A 21534-nucleotide genomic window follows, 5' to 3' on the forward strand; every position below is an offset into this window, starting at 1 on the left:
ACAGTTGTTTAAACCAATTATAACACATGCCACGTGAAATCAACCAATCCATGATAGCCACGTCATTTTTGAGAGCAAAGACTCTCTGCTTTCTCCCTCTACCTACGAATGGAGAATATATTAGATCGATAAATACGGTACGTTGATAGTTCCAGTTCAGGATGACGTGATTCCAAACGCTCCGGTCGATCACACGGAATGAGAACGTGCTACTCACTGGTCGGGGACCAATGAGATCCATACAGGAGGAGTAATTAGTAAGTACAAAAGTTATTTGTAGTAAGTAGGCCACATGGTCCTCTTAACTCCACCTCTCAAAATGTAATAAAATTAATAAAAAGGAGCCCAGAGGGGGTCGCGGACCATGAGAGTCCAGATACAGCGGTCCAGGTTCGTACTCATTCGACTAGCCCGTTTAAAGACCGTTTAACCTGGTTATTGATGATCCAAATATGACCTCATCAATACTTGAAGTGATATTCGTATTTGTATCCGCATAGGATATATATCATATTATTATATAAATGCATGTACTCATGCTTCATGGCTAATCTTTTTTTAGATTATTTTATTTTTCTTATTTATTTAAATACCTTAACTTCTTCATCATCATTTTTTTTTTCTCTCCTTTTTAACTATTTTGTCTCTCCCACTTTCATATTACCCTAGGCAACTCTCTCTCTCTCTCTCTCTCTCTCTCTCTCTCACACATTATTCCTTTCTTCTAAAGTCGGTTCTATGGAAAAAATCTTTCATACATCTCTGTTTCACATCAAGGCAGATTCCCTAAACATTAGAATCCATGGGTGTAATTTACACTTCTTTTTGTTGTATATTATTTTTTGGAGCTGTATGTCTATTATTATTAGTGGTTCTGGTTGTAATGTATTGAATTTAAGACTTGTTCTTTTATTTGTTTGTAATTGCAAGATCCACAGAACTCCAGTCGTAATTGTGGTTTTGCTTTCATTTAATATTATAACCATGCTTGTGCTAAATATTCAAGGCAGAAGATGTCAAACTCAAAATTTAAGCTAGATAGTAATATTCCAACTATGAATTGGGCTAACCCTAAGAATGAGTCTGCTTCTTCTTCACAGGTACTCCTTTCATATATGGCTTGTTCGTAGCCAATGGTTGTTTATTAGGGCCATGCCTACCACTTATCTAAGAATTTGCTAAGGATTCATCGAATTATGATAGATCTTATGGTTATCATCATCTGATTGAATATTCTCCCAAAGACGAATGTTATAGACTAAAAAAGTTTTTTTTTTTTAATTTTTATAAATGAAATTGGGTCATAGTGGGTTAATTCACGAATTGAACAGAATAAGCCCTTTTAACTCAATGGTAGAGTTATGCCATGGTAAGGCTTTTGAGTTTATTAGACCATGCCTACCACTGATCTTAGAATCTCTTGAGAACTCATAATGTTTTGATAGATCATCTTGTTAGATTGAATATTCTCTTAAAGACAAATGTTATGTAACAAATTCAGCCTTATCCTAACTTAATGGAGGTTAGCTACATGGATCCATACAAATTCCTTTTTGATTTGTATAAATACAGTAGACTCATGGTGGGTTAATTCACTTATTGAATAACATGAGCCCTTATAACTCAGTGGTAGAATCACACCATGTTAAGGCACAAGTCATCGGTCTAATCCAATAGATTGCTTACTTGTTCCATGAAACTCCTGTCTTGGTCTTCATTTTCAACAGAGGATACAGATTTTTTTTGAAAGATAAATAAGTTCAACGTCATTGTCATGGTTGTACAGTATGCCTCCACGCGTAGTCCATCATCATCAAGATACTGGAGTCAAATTTCTTAGTTCTTGCTTTTTTAGGATTGGGTTTGTTCCCCATTTAATTGAGGAGTCCGTTGTTCTTCTCTTTAAGTTGGCTCAGTCTATTGTTTTTCATATAGGTGAAGATAGTATATGTGAAGTATTTGCTAAAGAACATAACACAGGATAAGCTAAGGGAACTATTCGAATACCATGGAGAGATTACAAAAGTAGTGCTACCACCTGCAAAGTCTGGATAGGAAAAGTGCAGATTTGGTTTTGTTCATTTTGCTGAGAGGTCAAGTGCCATGAAAGCACTGAATAACATAACACAAAGAAATATGAAATAGATGGTGATACCCTCATATTTTCCCTGCTTTACCCCTACCCAACCCAAACTAGAGAAAAGGAAAAAAAATTGTGGCGCTATAAATGATAGTGTGTTTATACTCATTAACAGGACAAGTGCTGAAGTGTTCTCTTGCAAAACCACAATCAGATCGAAAGGTTGACAGAGAAGTGAATTCACAAAAAGTAGTTTTGCTTCCAACCTATCTACCTCGTGTTGGTTATGGTTTGGTTGGGGTCCCTATGGTGCTCTTGGTGCTCGGTATGGTTCTGCAAGATCTGAGCAGGTGAGATGCCTCTTTGCCCAACAATTAGTTCCCCCGTCCCATTTCCCCCGCTGTTTTTCCATTTTCCATACATCTTGAACTCCACCCAAAAGATACTTTTGTTGGTAGTTTATTTATGATGATGCACTTTTTGAACAAAATACGGTTGGATGGTTGAACTGCTCTTGCATTTTCTTATTGCTAGTCTGATACTGTTTTTCTCTTGCAGCCATTAATTTATGGCCCTAGGGGACCCACTCCTACTGCCATGGTGATGATGCCAATGCTTTTGCCCTGTGGACGGATTGGATAGGTCCTATAAGCGCAAAATTCAAGTCCTCCAATTCACATCCTTTACTGCCCCATGAATAAGTTCCTACATTTTGAAAAATGGGACATTGCCAGATGCAGAAAGCTAGAACAAACTTTAATTGGTAGAATGTGGGCGGTGGAACATTTTTTATATGCTTTAAAAGTCTTAGTATTATCTGCTTGATGTTTGATCTGAAACCTATTGTTAAGAATTACATTGTTTCATTTATTATTTGAAGCCACTTTTTAGGATAATTGAGTGTTTTCTCCAAAGGACTAGCTGATGGGACTGGCTGGTCTCCTAAGGTTCTCTAAAGGACTAATCGAGTGCAGATATCGCTGTAGAGAACACGGAAAATGGCAATGGCATTAAACCTAGCAACAATTTAGAAGGTGCGAAGTGCCACTTGTACTTGTTGTTGTATAAAAAAAAAAAAATAATGGAGATTATCTTTCATTTTCGTCTACAAATTTAAATACTCTTTTATTATAACGTAATTATGACATTGCAAGAATTTTCTCTTATACTTTGATCTTTTTGTTTTTGTTATTGTTTTTTCCTTTTCTTTTCTTTTCTTTTTTTCCTTTTAGTCACAGGCTTCAATCCTCCAGGTCTTCTGCAAGAAGAAAGAACTAGATCAGGAAAATATTTTCAATCATGGTAGTTTCAATGATGAAAATTTCCAATTTCTTTCAATTTCATAAGGAATATTATAATATTTAAATTATTTGAACATTTTATCAAGAAATTTCCATAGATGAAACTTATTATAGACTATTTTGCAGAGTCACGCATTATGAAACTTAGAGCGAAATTAATTTAAAAAATTAATGTTATGACTTGGAACTGTTGAGTGTTCTACATTTAAAAAAAAAAACTAAGGAGAATAGACCCACCTTACCGTGTAATGTAGCATAATAGTAACTACAAAAACAAAGTATGTGGTATAGGTTCTAAAGCAAGTTATACCTGGAAAACTATCAATAGTCATTAGTTGCCTCTCTCTCTCTCTCTCTCTCTCTCTCTCTCTCTCTCACACACACACACACACACACACAAGACCACTCGTGCATTTGCACGTGAATCTCATATATATATATATATACTAGATAATCAATTATAATAAAAAACATCTAATTAGTTATATCAAGGGTTCTTGAAATTTATACAAACTCTAGAGAATGAAGAGAAGAGCTAAGGTTCTCTTTGGTTTGACTTTTATTTGTATTTATTTCATTTATTTCTATTTTTACAAGTGTTTGGTGTAATTTATAGCATTTATTTCTAATAAATTAGAATAAATCACAAATCATTTATGTTGATTTTTGCTACCTTAAATAAACATGTGTGCTAAATTACTCAAAATCAACAGAAAACAGGTAATTTTAGTATGTTTTTTTACTTTTTCGATAAAAAACCCCAAATCTATCATCTCTCTATCTCGAAGCTTAAAGTTGAAGGTGAAAACTAAAACCTATTTTCTCATTATATAATTTATTTTATAAATAGTAACCAAACCAATACTATTTCTGGTCCATAATTTATTGTCACAAATAATTTCTAAAAAATAGTTAATAAATACAAATAGAAATCATACCAAAGAAAGCCTAAGACAACTTAGAGATATGGATTGAGAATAAATTGTATCTATCGAGGGGAGGAAGGTTCATATTACATAAGTCAGGGATGTAAACAAAGAGTTGAAAATCCAAATTCGATCTACATCCATATCCATTTATGGGTATCCATATCCACTTATGGTTAGGGAATATCCAAATTTAATCCATGTTTCTATCTGTTTAAATCCAATAGAGGATTCAAGATATATGGCTGCAAGTCGGATCAAAATTGGGCTCTACCTCTCAAAAATAGGACCCAGACTAGCCAGGCTTAAGTTTCGTGTGGTTCAATATAATATCAAGTCCCAATTCCTAGTTTCTACCCACTTGAAACTTATGTTCATAATTCTCCTTAATCTGCCTTACTAGGCCCAATTTTTCTCAAATCATGCTACGGAATGAGGAATTCTTTTACTGTGTTATGATTTTGTATCAGTCATATGAAGGTTAATATGGCCTTAGGTTCTTTCACTTTATAAGCCGATTTATGAGGTTGAATTTTTCTAATCTATCACGCCGCCTTGGCCACCACTATTATTATCAATTTTTTTTGGGTATTCAATTGCATTTTTGTAAATTTATGGAAGATCAAAAGAAAAAATCATTAAACGTAATAAATCCGTTTCTGAGTTAGAAATAGAAATTTGAGTTGTAAAATCTGAAATAGAAACATGAAATAAAAAAACCAAAAGTGTTATCATGCAGACGGGTACAAGCGTCAACAGCCATAGTGATGGTTTGCAGTGGAGAAGCAACACTGGGCTGTTGGAGTATGGGAAATAAAGTTTCTGACAGTCGAAATCCTATTGGGGGAGACAAAGAGGCAAAGATCGTGTAACTCAAACATAATGACGTCTAACGGTTCAGATATCTCCATCACACGGATCGCTACTTCTGTATAAATGGTAGTCACAGATCCAAGTGGTTTTAGAAATCCCGCCAAATTCGAGGAGCGAGGAGGAGGAGGAGGAGGAGGAGAAGGAGGAAAGAGATTATTTGTTGAACTTTGGTTAGAAGTTGGAAATGGAGGGCGGGAAGACGACGAAGCCAAGCGGAGGCCGGAAAGGTGCGGCGAAGAGGAAGCCTGTTCCCAGATCTGTGAAGGCGGGGCTCCAATTCCCTGTTGGAAGGATTGCTAGGTTCTTGAAGAAGGGCAGATATGCGCAGAGGCTTGGGACTGGTGCTCCCATCTACTTGGCTGCCGTCCTTGAGTACTTGGCCGCTGAGGTTTCTCCTTCTTCTTCTTCTTCTTTTCTCTCTTTCTTGCATGTAGAATCAAATGCAAGCACCTCCACCTTCATGCATCTTCTTCTTTTAATTTTGAATAGATTTCACCCTTTATTAATAATAGTATGTTTTATCTCAATAAATATCTTTTCATTTTCTTGTTCCGATGCTAGGTTTTGGAGCTTGCGGGAAATGCCGCTCGTGACAACAAGAAGATCCGTATAATTCCTCGCCACATTCTTCTGGCTGTTAGAAATGATGAGGAGCTTGGGAAATTGTTGGCTGGTGTGACCATTGCTCATGGTGGTGTCCTGCCTAACATCCATCAAGTCCTCCTACCCAAGAGGACTGAAAAGGACGAAAAAGCTGCTGCTGCTGAACCAAAATCGCCCAAGAAAACACCAAAGAAGTAGTTTTACAGTTTCTTGATGCTCTGCTTTATGAAGTATGATCTCCCCGCTCCCTTTTTTTCTTGGGTTCTTTTCTTGTTTACTTGGGACTCTTTTGGACGCGTAGTAGGGATTAGTGGACGACAAGTCCGATTCCTACATATGTAAATAGAGCTTTGCCTCTATCAGAACGATACATAGATAGGATATAGAAGGGGGGGAGGGGTATTCCTGGTTTGTAGGGATGTACATCTCAATATTTTACTGAAAATCTGGAAGCTTTCTATGTGAATTGTCAAATGAAGTATTCGCTGTTTTTAGTGTTCATAGTTTTTCTTTAATTATTTACTTTCAATGATGAATGACGCCGGCAATATGGATATTTTCGTCTGTCCACTAAAATCCTTCCCTTTTTCCTCTTCATCCACAATGTCCTTGTTTTGAACCTGCTTATGTGTGTTCTATTTGGATCTGAAACACTTAAATAAGGTTGGATTTCCAATGAGTTGGGTTGGTTTGAAGTTAAATATAATTTTGTTAAAATTGGTAATGCTCTAACTCGTGTTGGGATCAAGAAGACTTGATGGGCAGAGAAACAGATTCCTTGTAAAACTTGGATTGGGGTTGGTTAAATACGAGCCGATTCTGCCAATTCCCTGATCAGATAATTAGTCAAATTTTGGGACTGGTTGGAATTGGAATGTGCAGAGACCAAATTAGTCCCTGGTTCTGCATATTATAACCTCAAAGTTGGGCACCACAGCATTGTGCCAACCTTTTCCCTTGTCTTCCTTGTTTGCTCTTCTTTTCTCAATCCTTTCTCAAAGAATTCCAACCATTAATCATGGTTTGAGGGATCGACGTTGGATCGGGTGACTCTATTGTAATTGGGAGGGTGATATCGATTCTTGGGTGATTGTAATTTTAATTTATTTTTTTGTTACAGAAAACAGAGGTAAATCTGGTTTGATTCAAGGCAATCCAGATTGGTATCAACTGTGACTGATCCTGATTATTAAAACCACGATCCCAACAGAACAACTCTCAGCTTGATTCCTTTGTTTCCGGAGAGAATTGTCCTTCAGGTATCTGTTGCTGACTCGAATCACTACCCATGGGAAAGGGAAGTCGAAGGGGAAGGGGTCCTTTTTTTTGGTAAGAAAGGGGAAGGGGTCAGAGGACTGAAGAACACCGAAGTTAATACCCATCACAACCTTAGGGGTTGTTTGGTTTGATTATTCTATTAGTCCATCTTTTGATTCTGGACATAATTTCTTTGAGCAAGTTTTTATGGAATAATTTTTCAGGCAGAATAACTACTTGTTTACCCTAAGTTTGTCAGTTGATTTTGAGTGGAAATTGTTTGGTTACCATAAGTTTATCTGTTGATTTTCTTTGGATAACTGTTTGGTTTGCCTGAGTCTATCAGTTTTAAAACCAAAAAAAAATAAGTATATGAGAACCTTAGTTCATGAAATAGCTGACTGGAGCAAGAAAAGTAACAGGAAATCGCACGATATATAAAGTAATTATGACTTCCAAATTCATATGGATTAATTGCAATAGCTGACAAGAACAAGAAAACAAATGAAACATAAGGCAAGGCTGGAAAGCTATCCTTGAGAAACCAACCTATAAAGTTAACGAAAAGTAACAGGAAATCAAACTATCTATAAAGTAAACCAACTTAATCATTTTTTTCAAGATTTAATGTCCAAATGCTGCAAGCTACTAATTGTTAACCATCTTACTTAGCAAACTATATATATATATATATATATATTTTTTGATATTATAACCAACTTAATAATAACCTGCACAAATAAATTGCCAAAGTATAGGCTAGCCTCTGCAATGGCCTCAATTATTAATATCTCAAATGAATATGTGAGCAACATCAGTGATGGTTCTTTCCTTATGTTGGAGAAAGTTATTAGCTTAAGCTACAATCTGTAAGGTAAATGAAAAGCAACGGGAAATCACACAATTTGTAAAGTAAATGAAATGCAAAATATATTTACTATATTCTCTACCCAAAAAATGTCTAGAAGACAAAGGAATGGGGAAGATCAACTGAGGAATCGGTCACCTTCGTCGTAGAAGACAGAGGAACAATGGGAAGGTGATGAGAGGAATTGCTCACCTTCGACGAGGAGTTGTGGTGTTCTTTGCCTTTCTATCGTAGGCCCAAAAAAAACCTGATGGCAGAATCACTGATTTTTATATGAAAGTTGAAATCGGGTGACTCGATCATGAGCTAGTCTATTTAGGTTAATCCATGGATGAAACACTTATGGATGAAACACTTTCATGTGTAATTGGCAAAACCAAAGAAACTCCATGAGTCCACATAGATTTTTATTCAAGCGCAACCAAACACTTTTAAAAATTAAGAATCATGACTATGGAAAGTAATCCGATAGAATATTCGTACCAAACACCCCCTTAACAATTTTGATGGAATTTTGAAAAGTGTCAATGAGAGAGTTATAGTGAAGATCGTGGACCAATAGGAGTTTTGTTTGGTTTGTACTTGTACCCGTGCTCCAAAGTCCAAACATACAAAATGCATTGTTCACTAAAAAAATGGCCCCGCTTTCCCAACCCAACCCCAGCCCAGAGGCAAACAAACACATCCTTAAATTTCCCAGAATGCTAACGCACCAAACAGGTAGGGTTATTATTAGCTTGATTTCGAATACAGTATGAAGACCTGCAGACATGAGCCGAAGACAAATTCTGCCCTTGGTTAATTTGTTGGTTTTTTTTTTGCAACTCAGGCTTTTAGTCCTTATATCAACCGGACTGGTTAGCCTTGATATGATTGGTACGACTTTTAGACAGTAGAGTTCTCAGCAATGGGCTTGATCCGATTATGCAACATAAAAATAGGTTACAACCAGTCATTACTCATTACACCTAATAAAGTTCAGCTACACTGCACCACAATACAAAATCTATTCTTTAACAGGCAGCAAATGTTATTAATATATTTTAACTGTATACAGTCATTGCCCATCAACTTCAGGAATAGCAGCCTGTTAGTCCAAATACTTGTGAGATTGAATTCAAGCACCCAACAGAGCCAACCAGGTCTCAGAGCTCTGGTTGCACTTTTCTCAACATCCTCGTTCAAGTCCCAACTTTTAATGGAAACTGTATTGGAAGAACTTAACAAAAAACAATCTTCCATGTCAAACTAATATGTTTACATCTTGTACTTCCTCATCTTGCAAGATGATGTTTTATAATCTTTCGTCCTTCATCCAACTCAAAGTTTGCTCTTGAGAACTGTGTGCTGGAGAAGAAGGGCTTTAAATCATAGATTTCATAATCCTGTGCCTACGCAAAGGAAAATGCAGCAAAATGAAGGGTGTGAAAAGAAAACAAATACAACTTACAACATCCAATTGTCCATGCATTAAGGGAACTACATCTCTTACCTTGTTCTGCAGCTCTTCTACCTTAACCTCAACCTGGTTAAGCCCTGCAGTCGACCCAGATACCAGTTCTTCGAAGTACAATGCATCTTTCACGAGCCCACGGAGAAGATACAGGAGAAAATCATTGTATTCCCTTTTGAATGTCATGTACTTTCTAAAGCTCTGTAACAACATTTAAATTTCATGCGTTGTTATTATTCTAAGTTACACTGTAAATTTGGAGCATTATTCATGTAGCTTCTAGGGTGAGATTCAGAATAGAAGAAAAACATTTTCAGTGTGATTAATTTATACAATGTTTACAAGCAGGCACGGTAAAAACCTAACTGGAGGATGTTGAAACTGGAAATGAAGATAAAGACTCCGGATGTTCATAACCGGTCTTGCTCTACTAAGCAATAACCACCAAGCTACTATCCCCAAAAATGATAAGATAAATATTAGAAATTAATTTAACCTTTTGGAGAGCTTTCTGGACCCCAAACTTCTGTGTTGAAATGAAGGAATCAAGTAGGACTCGTATTGCCATATCTACATCTTCCTGCGTCACATGCTGTCTAAGGTGCATTCTCGCATGCGCTTCAGACATCCGTATCATTGATTCTATGTGCCTCACTGCTATGGGGACACCTTGTCCATGCTGGATATGGCATAAAGAGTAACAAAGAAACCTTTATCACGAAGAAAATGAAGAAAAAAACTCAAGGGTTATGATAAGTGGAAGAACTTATTTAGTCATACCGAAGACTCTCTACGCAGTTCAGCATAAACATGCATTAGCTTATCCAAATCAGCATCATGCAATCTTGGAAACACATGCAACTTGGCATAAGTTATGTACTTCTTCAGCATATCTTGAGAGAGTATCTGATTTCACAAACCGTTTGTACATTAAGTTCTCAAAATCAAGTAGATCTAGAGTAAGGCAAGACAAGGGCTTGAGATTGAAACCTCAGGATCAACTGGCCTCACAGAGACTGGAGGATCTTCCATTGAATTGCTAACGTTGTCATCCATGTTAGCTCCCTTGGGCTGTGACTTGAAGTGGCTATCAACAACGAATTTAGCAAGCATTTCATCAATGACTGGATCAACCACATCCTGCAATCATCTTCTGTTAAAAGTAGTTCTACGATATGTGAAGTAGATGAAACAAGTTTGTAAAGTGGATAAGAGATCACCTTAACTACACAAAGGATATCAAAACGTGAGATGATGGGATCAGTCAGCTCAACATTTTGTGACAAGGTTTTTGAAGAGTCATACCTGGAAAGAGATGTTCTGTAATTGTTAAGAGTGGTAAAGAGAAAAGCTTAAGAAGACAGGAAAAGAGATGGGGACCTGTCACTTTGGATGATTGACTCACTTCATTCCCAAATAATATGAAATGTTCCATTGCTAACTATACCCATTATTTCCTCATGATTCAATCGTGAGTGTACTTGCATACCTTCCTCCAATTGGATTTGCAGCAGCAATGACAGAGCAACGAGCTTGTAGAGATGTGACAATCCCAGCCTTTGATATGCTAATGCTCTGCTGTTCCATTGCTTCGTGGATACTCACTCTGATCAAGAAGGAAAAAATTTAAGCTCAATTGATAAAAACATTACAAAGCCAAAAGTGATATATATAGAGTTCTTACCTGTCCTGATCATTCATCTTGTCGAACTCATCAATAAGACAGATCCCTCTATCAGCTAGGACAAGGGCTCCTCCTTCAAGGGTCCACTCCCGTGTGACAGGGTCCTTGTGCACAGCAGCTGTTAGTCCAACAGCAGAAGCTCCTTTGCCAGTTGTATACACAGCCCTCTGCCCTGTTTTTTCTACGTACCTTAGAACAATAACTTTAAAGATTAGTTGAGTGATTAGCAACATAAACTAGTTGTGACAAAGTCAGGGTGCTCATACTTGAGGAACTGTGACTTGGCCGTTCCCGGGTCTCCAAGGAGGAGTACATTTATGTCTCCTCGCAACCGATGTTTCCCTTCAACATTCTTCTCCTGACCTCCAAACATTGCTAGAGCAATTGCTGTTTTTATATCCTCATGGCCATAGATAGATGGTGCAATGGACTTGACAATCTAATCATTTAGCATTGACAAAAATATGATCTGATCAATAATCATAGAGCTTTTCCCTAACAGAATTTCTAGAAAGTACATACCAATTAGTTATTAGATATAAAGGAAAGTAACAAACCCTTTCTCCAATCCTAGGGTCCTTGGCCAACTTTTCAATCTCTTCTTTGTCTTCTTGGGTGAGTTTGTAAGCTGAAAAGAGATCTTGTTTTTTGGTTACATAGTTTGCTTCAACCACAGTGGCAAAAACAGGAAACCCATTTTTTGTGTTTAAAGATAAGTCAAAGTTGTTCGTGTATATGCCTGTGACCTCCTGCAAGATATTGCATGGTACGGATAAATAAGGTGGCACTCACTCAGACCTAGCAGCATAAACTATAAGGTCATAAGGAGAGTTCTATACAATTTCTTCCCCAGGGCGTGCACAGTCAATTAGATCATTCAAGAGAATCACTTCCTTGTATCTTGGAAGTCGACCTGCAGGGACAATTCCAGGGCTTTCCTGAAGGGTGAGCTTTTGATAGTTCCTGTAGATTGTCTGCATTGAAGATGTAAAGACAAATTGGATACTTATATAAACTGTTTGTGTTTATCCATATGGAAAAGCTCCAAGGAAACTCACCTGCTCAATGTTAACGGTGAATGGACCTTTGGATTGGCATTCAGGACAAGATCCCACCTTGACTTCTGAATATGAGTTCTGGAAGAATGGCCCAAGAACTGCACCACATTTGTTGCAGTCATACTTCACCTGCTGCAACTGGGGGAAAACCCCGGTTCGTCGGGTTACAACTCCTCCAATACGAATCATGGTATTCAAATGGATCTGCCTGAAGTGTACCAAGGATATAAAATACAATACAGGGTTAGGTAACCTGAGGAATGGACCAAGGGATTCAAGTGTATATGGTCTATGAGAGATCTCCAACATCACCTTATGTTGCGTATCTGATCATATACAGGTAAGTTGGTTATCCGAACATATATCTTTTGATGAATATTCTTGTAGTTAGGGTGTAGATCAAACACAACATTTTTGGCAACTTCTTCCATGACCTCCAAGACAGACTGGGGAGCATCAGCCAGCCAGATGGCAATGTTGGGATGAATGTAGATGAATTGCTTGTAATCAATCTCCAAGCTACAGCCATCAGCTAAAGAGAGGAAAGCACAAACAGAATTAAGTACTTTATGTGCATGAAGAAAATTAACATGTAAATCACAACATTTTTCAAGAATGATCTAGTGGAGAGCCAAAAGTAGAATGTTTCACCTAAGACCATCTCATTTATCAGCCGCACATATTCAAAATCCCCTTGCTCGTTCTTTGGGTTAACATACGTTAGCAAGAACTCCTTAAATTTCTTGGCAATGAATCGGCGCACTTCATCTCTAGTAACCCACTCTCTTAGAGTTCCTTGGACACGGTACATCTCAAACTCTCCATCATCATCATCTTCATCCTACAGTAGATACGGTTAAAATGGATGGACATAATACAAATCAGAGGATATCACATTACAAGTCACCAGTGGCACAAGGAAAATGTAAGTTTTGAGCTAAAGATAATCAAACACCTCGTATGGCTCATCATCTGTTTGATCGGTGATTGGAACATCGTCTCTAGAATGTCCCCGCTGCGATCTTCCTGGGGAACTCTGCATTCCATCAGCATCATCATAGCTTCTTGGTCCTCTTGGTGGTCTGAAATCAGCCCTAGACCTTTTTGGAGGCCTGTAGTTACCATCCTCGTCTGTATCTGTGATCAAACACCTCAGAAACTCAATTTTTTTTTTCTCTTTTTATAGGTAAGTCAAATTTAGAAGGGATTGAACCCGACGTGATTTTTCAGAAACTCAGTTTTAACAGAACTTCTACCCCAACAACAATTGTATATCCATTAACTATAGCAATAGCAAGTACAGATTCAAAGAAACTTGATCAATGATAAATTCAACCATCAATTATTTTCAAGAAGAAAAAAATTATAAAACCTTGAATTTTAGAAAAATCAATATTTATTTACCAGGATGCTGCATTGATGCAGGATTACACCCTGCAAGTTAGGAGAAAACCATTCTGACTGGGTGGGTCTACAGGCAAATACTACGTTTTTCCCCTAGAAGAAAGCACTGTAGCACCTTATAACAAACAGATTCTCCACTCACCCTAATGTTTTCTCCTAGTGCAACCTGCAATATTAATTGATTGATCCATGTTCCATGAGAACAAAAATTTAATGCCCTTATCATTGCCTCTACTTTTTTGCCAACAAGGAAGACAGTTGATTGAAAGAGTGAGCAGAGGAAAATTGCCACATAAGTTCCAAAACAATCAAATTGGGCAAAGAGCAACATTTTCTGCTCTACCAAACGAATCTCAAGCACAGTTACGTTTTCACTGTGAAGCCCTCCGACTTCAGTATCTTGTAGTTACATGGATCGAACCAATACACAACAGTAACTTCAAGCTCTGCATTTTTTAAGCATTTCTGTGTCTGTGTTACGGGAGGGGAGATACCGTATCCCGCTTTATGATTGCAATATATGGAGCAATTTTTCTCGTTGACAGATTCGTAGCCTTAATTGCTTAGACCAGGGCAGAACGAGGGGTTGGGAGCCCTCCGTTCAGTTCTAACAAATCAAAAGCAACATTGCTTGTATAGTATATCTGCAGTCTATGGGACACTATGTACCTTGATCGTGCAAAAGCTGAGGGAGCTTCCGGTTGCTCTTACGTCCATCTTTGGCGTCGAGCTCAATCTCAGCTGCCCTCCTATCCTCCATGATCTGATCCAAATCCCTCTCATCCTCCATTGAATCATCAAGTCCTAATGATTCGTACTGATCCAGCTCTTCCATCGGCCGATAATCCCTAAAAGCACAAACAAGAGAATGAGAGAGATTTCAATAATAAGAAATGGCAATGGAAAAAAGGAAAAGAAAGGGGGTTGAGCCAGGAATGAGAAAACCAACTCCATATAATTTTCGAAGAGATCCTCTCCTTCGTCTTCTTCTCCGTCACCGTCTTCGGGCTCGTCCCTGATGACCTCGGGATCAACAGCGGCCTCATCATCATCAGAGTAGGTTTCAGAGGTGCGGCTGGTGTTGGGAGGGAGCCGGTCGGTACTAAATCCAGCGGACGTGGGGGAACCGGGTGTCGATGGGTTTTCAGAATCCGCCTGTCGATACACAATTAGAAAACCGCCGTTCGCCGGAAATTAGGGCTTAGAAAATAGAGAGAGAGAGATAAGAACAAGAAGAAGAGCAAAGTAACAAATGAAGAAACAAGGCGAGGGCGAGGGCAAGGGCGAAGATAGGCGAACTTACCATTTGAGCGAATCAGCAGGTTCTCGAACGCTCCTCGGAGATCTCGAACGGCTTTCTGCCGGCGCTTAAGACTAAAGGTAAGGTCTTAAGTCTATGAACTCTGAAGGGGTGAGAGATGATGATTTGGGCTTTTGGCTTCTATTTTGTTCGGTGCATGTGCTGTTGCTTGGCGGGAAAATTTGGCGCCAAAATGCCGAGTGGCTACATGCGACCTTTTATACGGCTGTGATCAGTCGCTAAAATTAGCCGATGGGTGAGAATGGCGGGAAAAGATATTGAAGGTAATTATGGGAAGCAACCCCCGCCAAGTCGATGGTATCGAACATGGAACAGTTGCACGTATGATCATCTAGTTCTATGAGTCAGCATTCAACGTTGCCTTTTTTTTTTTTCAAATATGTCTCTTTTATTATTGTCTCTTTTATTATTGTAATGATAGAAGATGAGATATGTATTGGATAGTGACTCGTACAACCATGTGATCATACGAGCAGTGGATCCTATCTTGGCAATATCATCCACCTACCCAAATATTTACCATGTGGACAAATTTGATGTTCCTCCAAATATGTGGTCCGTTATTCGGAATGCTTACTTAGGTGACATCGGAGTGATGGTTAGTTAGATGCACATTGTCTCATTTGATATATATTTGCCTTGCATGCCCTCCTATGCTACCTTGGTAGTGCACCAAACTTGGTTTGCATCTCTTCTTTTTTTGAGATTAACTTCATCATCATAGTTTGTTTTTATCATATTTGGATAACTAGATGGGATAGCTTTCCTAAAGTGTCAAAGGAGGGTTAGAAGATCTTTACTTCTCGTGCCATTATTGTATGGGAGATTTGGAAGTTGAGAAATGCTAGAATTGTTAGATCCTTCATTCCCCCTTCTGATTGTAATTAAGTAAGGTCATTTCGGTGGATGAAACCGTCTCCTTGATTATGGGTTCCTCCTCAAGAAAGGATCCCTTGCAGTCTCCCTCTAGGTCCTACCTTGCTCTTTTTGGAACTTCTCCTATCTTCACGGATGCAGCATTCTTTTCTCATCTAAAGGCTTTGGGATTGGATGTCTAATCCTTGATCATCGGGCGTGTCTCCAATTTATTGCTACTGATCACCACATTATTATGCTTGCTCTTGTTGGTGAGCCCTTGACTGTTAGATCAACTCTTTCCTTTGCTAAGAGATTTGGATTGCTTGGGTATCCATTATGGATGATTGGCAGGTCCTGATTAGATATCACCCCCCCTTTGGTGGAGATTGGAACCCTAGTGAAGGATATCTTCTTGTTGATATATGATTTTGTTTTTTGCAACTTTCAATATGTTTTTCATTTTGCCAATGTTGTCACCCATGCTATTTCAAAGTGGACAATTTCTTACTAGGCAAGGATTTTGCTCATCTGCCTTTCTGGAGGACATTCTTCTTACTGTAATGCAACTTTTACTCTATGGGCCTTTAATAAATTCCCCCCCCCCCATTCTCCCTCCATGAGGAGGCTTTTGGGGTCATTGGACAAAACAAAATCTCCTTAAAAGATTATTAAAATGGTCTAGCCTATCTACTTCCTCAGATGTTTTGGTGAGAATAAACTAAAAAAGTCGATAGTTAAAATGGTTTGCCCTAAGTGCGTCCAAAATATAGAGCGAGAGTAGGTGCAAGAGCCACACACAATCCATGATTGGGAATAGTTTTCCTACACAATTTTGTGTAGTTAAACCTTCCTTAAATGGCCCTTGCCAAGAGATACAATATATTACACAATTAATTTAATTAGGTGGATACAGGGCTTACCTGGTGGTTGATACTCTCCCTTAGGAAAGTGCTTTAGGGACTTGGTTAATGGATCAAGTCTCCTTGATGGCATCTAAGTCATAGATCTAGGGCTGCAATGAGATTTTATTGAGTCTGCCTTTTACGTTTAAAGTTTATATATTAAATTTTAAATTTCAATTAATGATAGATAAATACGGATTTTTTTAGACAATCAATGGTTATATGCTATTCTATGGCAGAGGGGAGAGAGACAAATGTAAAAGGTGAAAACCTAATGTAGAAATTTAGGAAGAAACCTTTTTAGAACATTTAATTGGTTTTTAAAAATGCCTCTCTCTCACAAAGTGATTTAATTACTATTAACATGGGAGATGAATCTAAAAAGGCCTAATGTTTACACGTTTCAGAAAGGATTATATACATATTGGATTTGTATTGTTTTCCATGGATATACTATACTTAATGTTCACACAATTTTAAGATATTCACTTGATATGATCCTTAAAATGGATAAATGAGTTTCTTAATATGGCATACTAGCTAAGGAATCATTAAAAGAAATCAATCGACATGAGTAAATATACTCACAAAATAAACCTTTCACTTTATATTCCTCTCTCTTCGATGAACTGACAAAAGGAGAGATCAATTAATTGAACCTCATCAGCACAAAGCAAATTGCATTACCTTCCAAGTTGCATCTACTTCATTAACATGAATTTAATAACAAAATACATGCAAAAGCCATAAGTGATTAGTCTTCGTTCTACCCAAATTACCAGTTTCAGAGACCTTGAGAAGATATCTCCAACGCTGTGGAGAGAATCTTTTTCTAGATTCAAAGGAAAGCTTCATAAATATACAATTTATGAATTGATATTTTAGCAATCATAAAGATGGATCACATTGTATCCAACACTATACTCGTTCTTAAAGAAAAGATTGTTAAAAGAAAAGAATCCTTATTTTGATCGAATTGGTTTGCTCTGAGATGGGAAGATTTGAACTTCTGAGTAGTAGGAACAAAACCCGACGCCTTACCCCTTTGCCACATCCCATTTTGATTTCTATTTAACGTCATAAACATAAATATCAATATTGGTTGTCTGTCAATTCTATAACTTACATATATCATCTGTCTTCTCATAACCATAATTATGTGCACTCAGGTAATGAAAATAAAAGAGGAAGACACCAATTGAAGAAAAGTAGAAGCAAAAAAATATAATGTTTAAAGAATTTTAAAAAAAAAAAATCAAGGAAAAGAGAAGCATCATAATTTCAAAACTCAAATATAATTTTTATTGGAAAAATAAAGAGAACAATATTGGCAACAAAAACCTTCACAGATATCACCAATCTTCTCAAAACCATAATAACTTCCTTCAGGCATCATAAACACAACTTCCATTAGGCATATGGCAGTATCTCGCTCATTAGCCCATGCATTCATTATCACTTGGGCATCCTTGGGCACAGTGAACCCCACAAATATTCACTTTCGTTTCAGCTATAGGAGGGTCAAGAGAAGAATTGGTGGTTGCAGACTCCTTCCCCGCTGCCTGCATGTCTTATGATTTGATTTGGAAAGTAAGGTTTGGAATTAGTCAAAAGTAATCAAAACACCAGGAACATAAAAAAATCATCAAGTTCAAAATATTTTAATTGTTTCATTGGAGCCATTCACTAACTAGGATCTTAAGTTTTGTGTTATCACCTTCATCGAAAATCTCCTTATTTGTGTGGAAAAGGAAGCTAATCTTATCCAATGCCTGATGTAGAGTAAACGAACTCAAATAAAATCAGCAGCATACAAGAGAGAAATAAACAAATACTAAGGCATCAATAACGATTGTTACTCACGCTTAATAAACAGTTTAGTAAATTTTTCACACATCAAAAGCATTGGGGATAGCTCTCTCAAAAATTATAATATCCATGAGGCAAAAATCTCACCTTGGAACTCAAATTTCTCTACATTGCTACGACGTTACATCTCTGAGACCGATTCCTCTTGCTTAAACCATATAATTGCTCCTATTAAAAAAGGATAAAGAAGAAAAAGGAAAATCATAGCCGCACATCCTAATAGGGATACAAAGAAGGTACAACATCAGAAACCCCCCTCAAAATATATATATATATATATGTACAGGAAATAATTCCATAAAGGGGGTAGGGGAAAAAATTCTTAGCAATTCCAAATCAGTAGATAACCCATTCAGAATTGCATTGATCTTTTCTTCAAGCTTGTAAAATCAGAAAAAACATATTTAGCAGAAACAACATAAAAGCTTGTCTCTACCCTTCATGTCTCATCCTCAAATAGACAACATAATAATCAAATTAAGAACCTATAACAAAAAAAGGATAAAGAAGAAAAAGGAACTTTATATTTGCACATAGTAATAGGGTTACAAAGAAAATACAATACCAGAAGGGCAAAAACTAAAACATATCCGTGCAGGAAACAAATCTAGAAAAAAGAGGAGAGGGGAAATAAACTGCTTAACAACATCAAAAAAGATATGTGAAGGATTACAAGATTTACATATCAGTGTTTATCAACCGATCACCATGTATTGAATGGAAAAAACTTATACAAACATACTGCAAGTAGATATGTCCTTGTTAGATCACCAAGAGGTGCATATACAAAGAGAGATTGAAACGTAAGTTTAGAATCTCAAATACAAAAAGAGATTGAAACAAAGGTTTCGGACAGGAAATGCTCAACTAAACCTATTTTATAAAAGAGGGCAACGAAATAAACAATCAACGAATCTTAACCCACTCGAGCGAACGACACCTTCCTCGAAAATCCTACACAGGCAAGGAAAAATTCAATAAATAACATCTACATAAACGAAGAAAAATTCAATAAACAATGTCGCCCAACAGATGATATTTTTTACAACTTCCTATCTTTTCTTAAGGACAATGGAGTTGACCTTGATAAGTTTAGGTGTGTAATCCAATGCAGCTTGCATTGGTCTTGTAGATTATCAACCTAGGATTCTATTATAGCTTCAGAATCTTGTAGTTCTGAGATTCTTTTATTTTTTGGTTTGGGTTGCGCACGTGCAAATGCACGTGTGATCTGAAAGCCTGATTGGAATGAATCATATTTCTTCTATGATCGATTGGTATAAACATCAACAACTTCGAATTGGATCATTTTCTCCTCAACAAATAAGTGTTTGGGCGAATAAATCCTACCAAATGGAGAAATAGTTGGAGAGGTGACAAAACCCTATACTTTTCATTACAAAACCATATGCTGGAAAATGATGGATTGTTTTACAAAAGAATTTTTGGGCCAATCAAAAGTGGAATTTGTGCTTGTGGAAATTATCGAGTAGTGTGTGTGTGTGTGTGTGCGTGTGTGTGTGTGTGTGTGTGTGTGTGTGTGAGAGAGAGAGAGAGAGAGAGAGAGAGAGAGAGAGAGAGAGAGAGAGAGAGAGAGAGAGAGAGAGAGAGAGAGAGAGAGAGAGAGAGTTTCATACACTTTTATCAACATTTGGTGGAGATATATGTGGTGACATCTATTTGAAGACCACCAAGTTAATGTTTGTCAATTGTCAAAAGAAAAATATAGATATGAAATAACACACACCTTAAAATTTGGAACAACTTAAAGAGCTAGGCCTTTGAGTATGGTTAGTAACCTCATTAATTTTTTATTTTTTATTTTTGGTAAATATTATGATGGAGAACCCTTAGGGAAGGGAGGGGAAATCAGAGTAGAGATGGGGAAAAGGAGATCACACTCACACATTCGTTCAATAATCAAATTGCTCTCTAAATCTTCAGTCGATTACAACCAATATATAGAAAATAGGAACATGAAATTAGAAACTTAACTGGAATAGAAACTAGCCTAAACTAGGAAACAATTATAAAAGGAAACCAAAGCAAGGAAATAAATCCTACTCCTACGTTCAAGTTTGGAAACTAAAAGCATGAAATAAAATACTGGGTAAACTACTAATTTTATTTCCAACCATTGTTGGACCAAAACACTGGGCTGGACCGGTTCTTCTTGGCTCTTGGCTTCCAAAGCCGGTCATGCTGGTCCAACCAAGAAAGGGCAGCCATATCTGCATCAACTCTCCTCCTCTGAAAAGAACTCGACTCCGTCGAGTTAGGGAAAGGACCGAGGAGACCGTCTGAAGGAATACGCTGAATGAGGAATGATCCCACCATCTTCTTGAGCTTAATTTCAGGGAGATCTTTGGCAGGATGAAACTTCATAGTCTTGTTGGCATGCTTGAAGGCATAGGTATTGGCATAGCCACAATGCTGTACTTTCTTATCAAACAACCAAGGTCGACCAAGAAGGATATGGCACACCTTCAGAGGGAGGACATCACATTGGACTGTATCCTTAAATCCACCAATAGAATATGTGACCAAGCACTTATCTGTGATTTTGAGATTAGTGTTGTTCACCCAAGCAACCTTGTAAGGATTAGGATGTGGTTCTGTATTCAATCCCAGCTTACGAACAGCGTCTTCAGAGACAACATTAGTGCAACTGCCTCCATCAATGACCAAGGTTAGCAACTGATCATTGCACTTCACACGAGTCTGAAAAATACTACTGCGGCGCCAATCTTCATTTTCAGTGGCCTTTTCAGTGGTCAACACATGACGAATGACATAAAAGGGATGTTGGTCATCGTCACTAAGAGTGTCATTGACTTCACCTGTTGCACGCTCTTCTCTTAAATCAACTGTGTCAGAACCAAGTTGCTCTTCGGGAATATATGGCAGAGGAGATTCCTTATCAATAAAAGCAACCAAACGGCTAGGACATTGGGCACTGATATGTCCAAATCCATTGCATGAGTAGCACCGAACTGTGAATTTTGAAGAATCAGAAGGTTTATCTGAACCACGCCGAGGGGGTGAATATGGGCGAGTAGGCCGTGAAGATGACATTT

The 21534-nt window shown here is 37.6% G+C and overlaps 2 protein-coding genes across 2 annotated transcripts; one reads left to right on the top strand and one right to left on the bottom strand.

Moving 5' to 3' along the window:
* Window positions 1-5264: 5264 nt before the first annotated feature.
* On the top strand, window positions 5265-6284 carry LOC122078730 (histone H2A-like). Its single transcript, XM_042644829.1, has 2 exons — window positions 5265-5568; window positions 5742-6284. Exons 1-2 carry the CDS (start codon window positions 5365-5367, stop codon window positions 5979-5981), a joined length of 444 nt encoding a protein of 147 aa, XP_042500763.1. The 5' UTR covers window positions 5265-5364; the 3' UTR covers window positions 5982-6284.
* Window positions 6285-8806: 2522 nt separating this feature from the next.
* LOC122080377 (DNA replication licensing factor MCM2) lies at window positions 8807-14970 on the bottom strand. Its single transcript, XM_042647336.1, has 18 exons — window positions 14811-14970; window positions 14457-14662; window positions 14177-14355; window positions 13059-13240; window positions 12755-12944; window positions 12416-12635; window positions 12104-12311; window positions 11885-12019; window positions 11603-11794; window positions 11312-11484; window positions 11046-11234; window positions 10851-10967; window positions 10582-10666; window positions 10352-10501; window positions 10142-10267; window positions 9858-10040; window positions 9401-9562; window positions 8807-9299 (listed from the first exon to the last, which is right to left on the bottom strand). The coding sequence occupies exons 1-18, from the start codon at window positions 14811-14813 to the stop codon at window positions 9183-9185; spliced, it is 2817 nt and encodes a 938-aa protein (XP_042503270.1). The 5' UTR covers window positions 14814-14970; the 3' UTR covers window positions 8807-9182.
* Between the last annotated feature and the right edge of the window lie 6564 nt (window positions 14971-21534).

The sequence above is a fragment of the Macadamia integrifolia genome, chromosome 5, assembly GCF_013358625.1.
Source record: "Macadamia integrifolia cultivar HAES 741 chromosome 5, SCU_Mint_v3, whole genome shotgun sequence".
Lineage (NCBI taxonomy): Eukaryota > Viridiplantae > Streptophyta > Magnoliopsida > Proteales > Proteaceae > Macadamia > Macadamia integrifolia.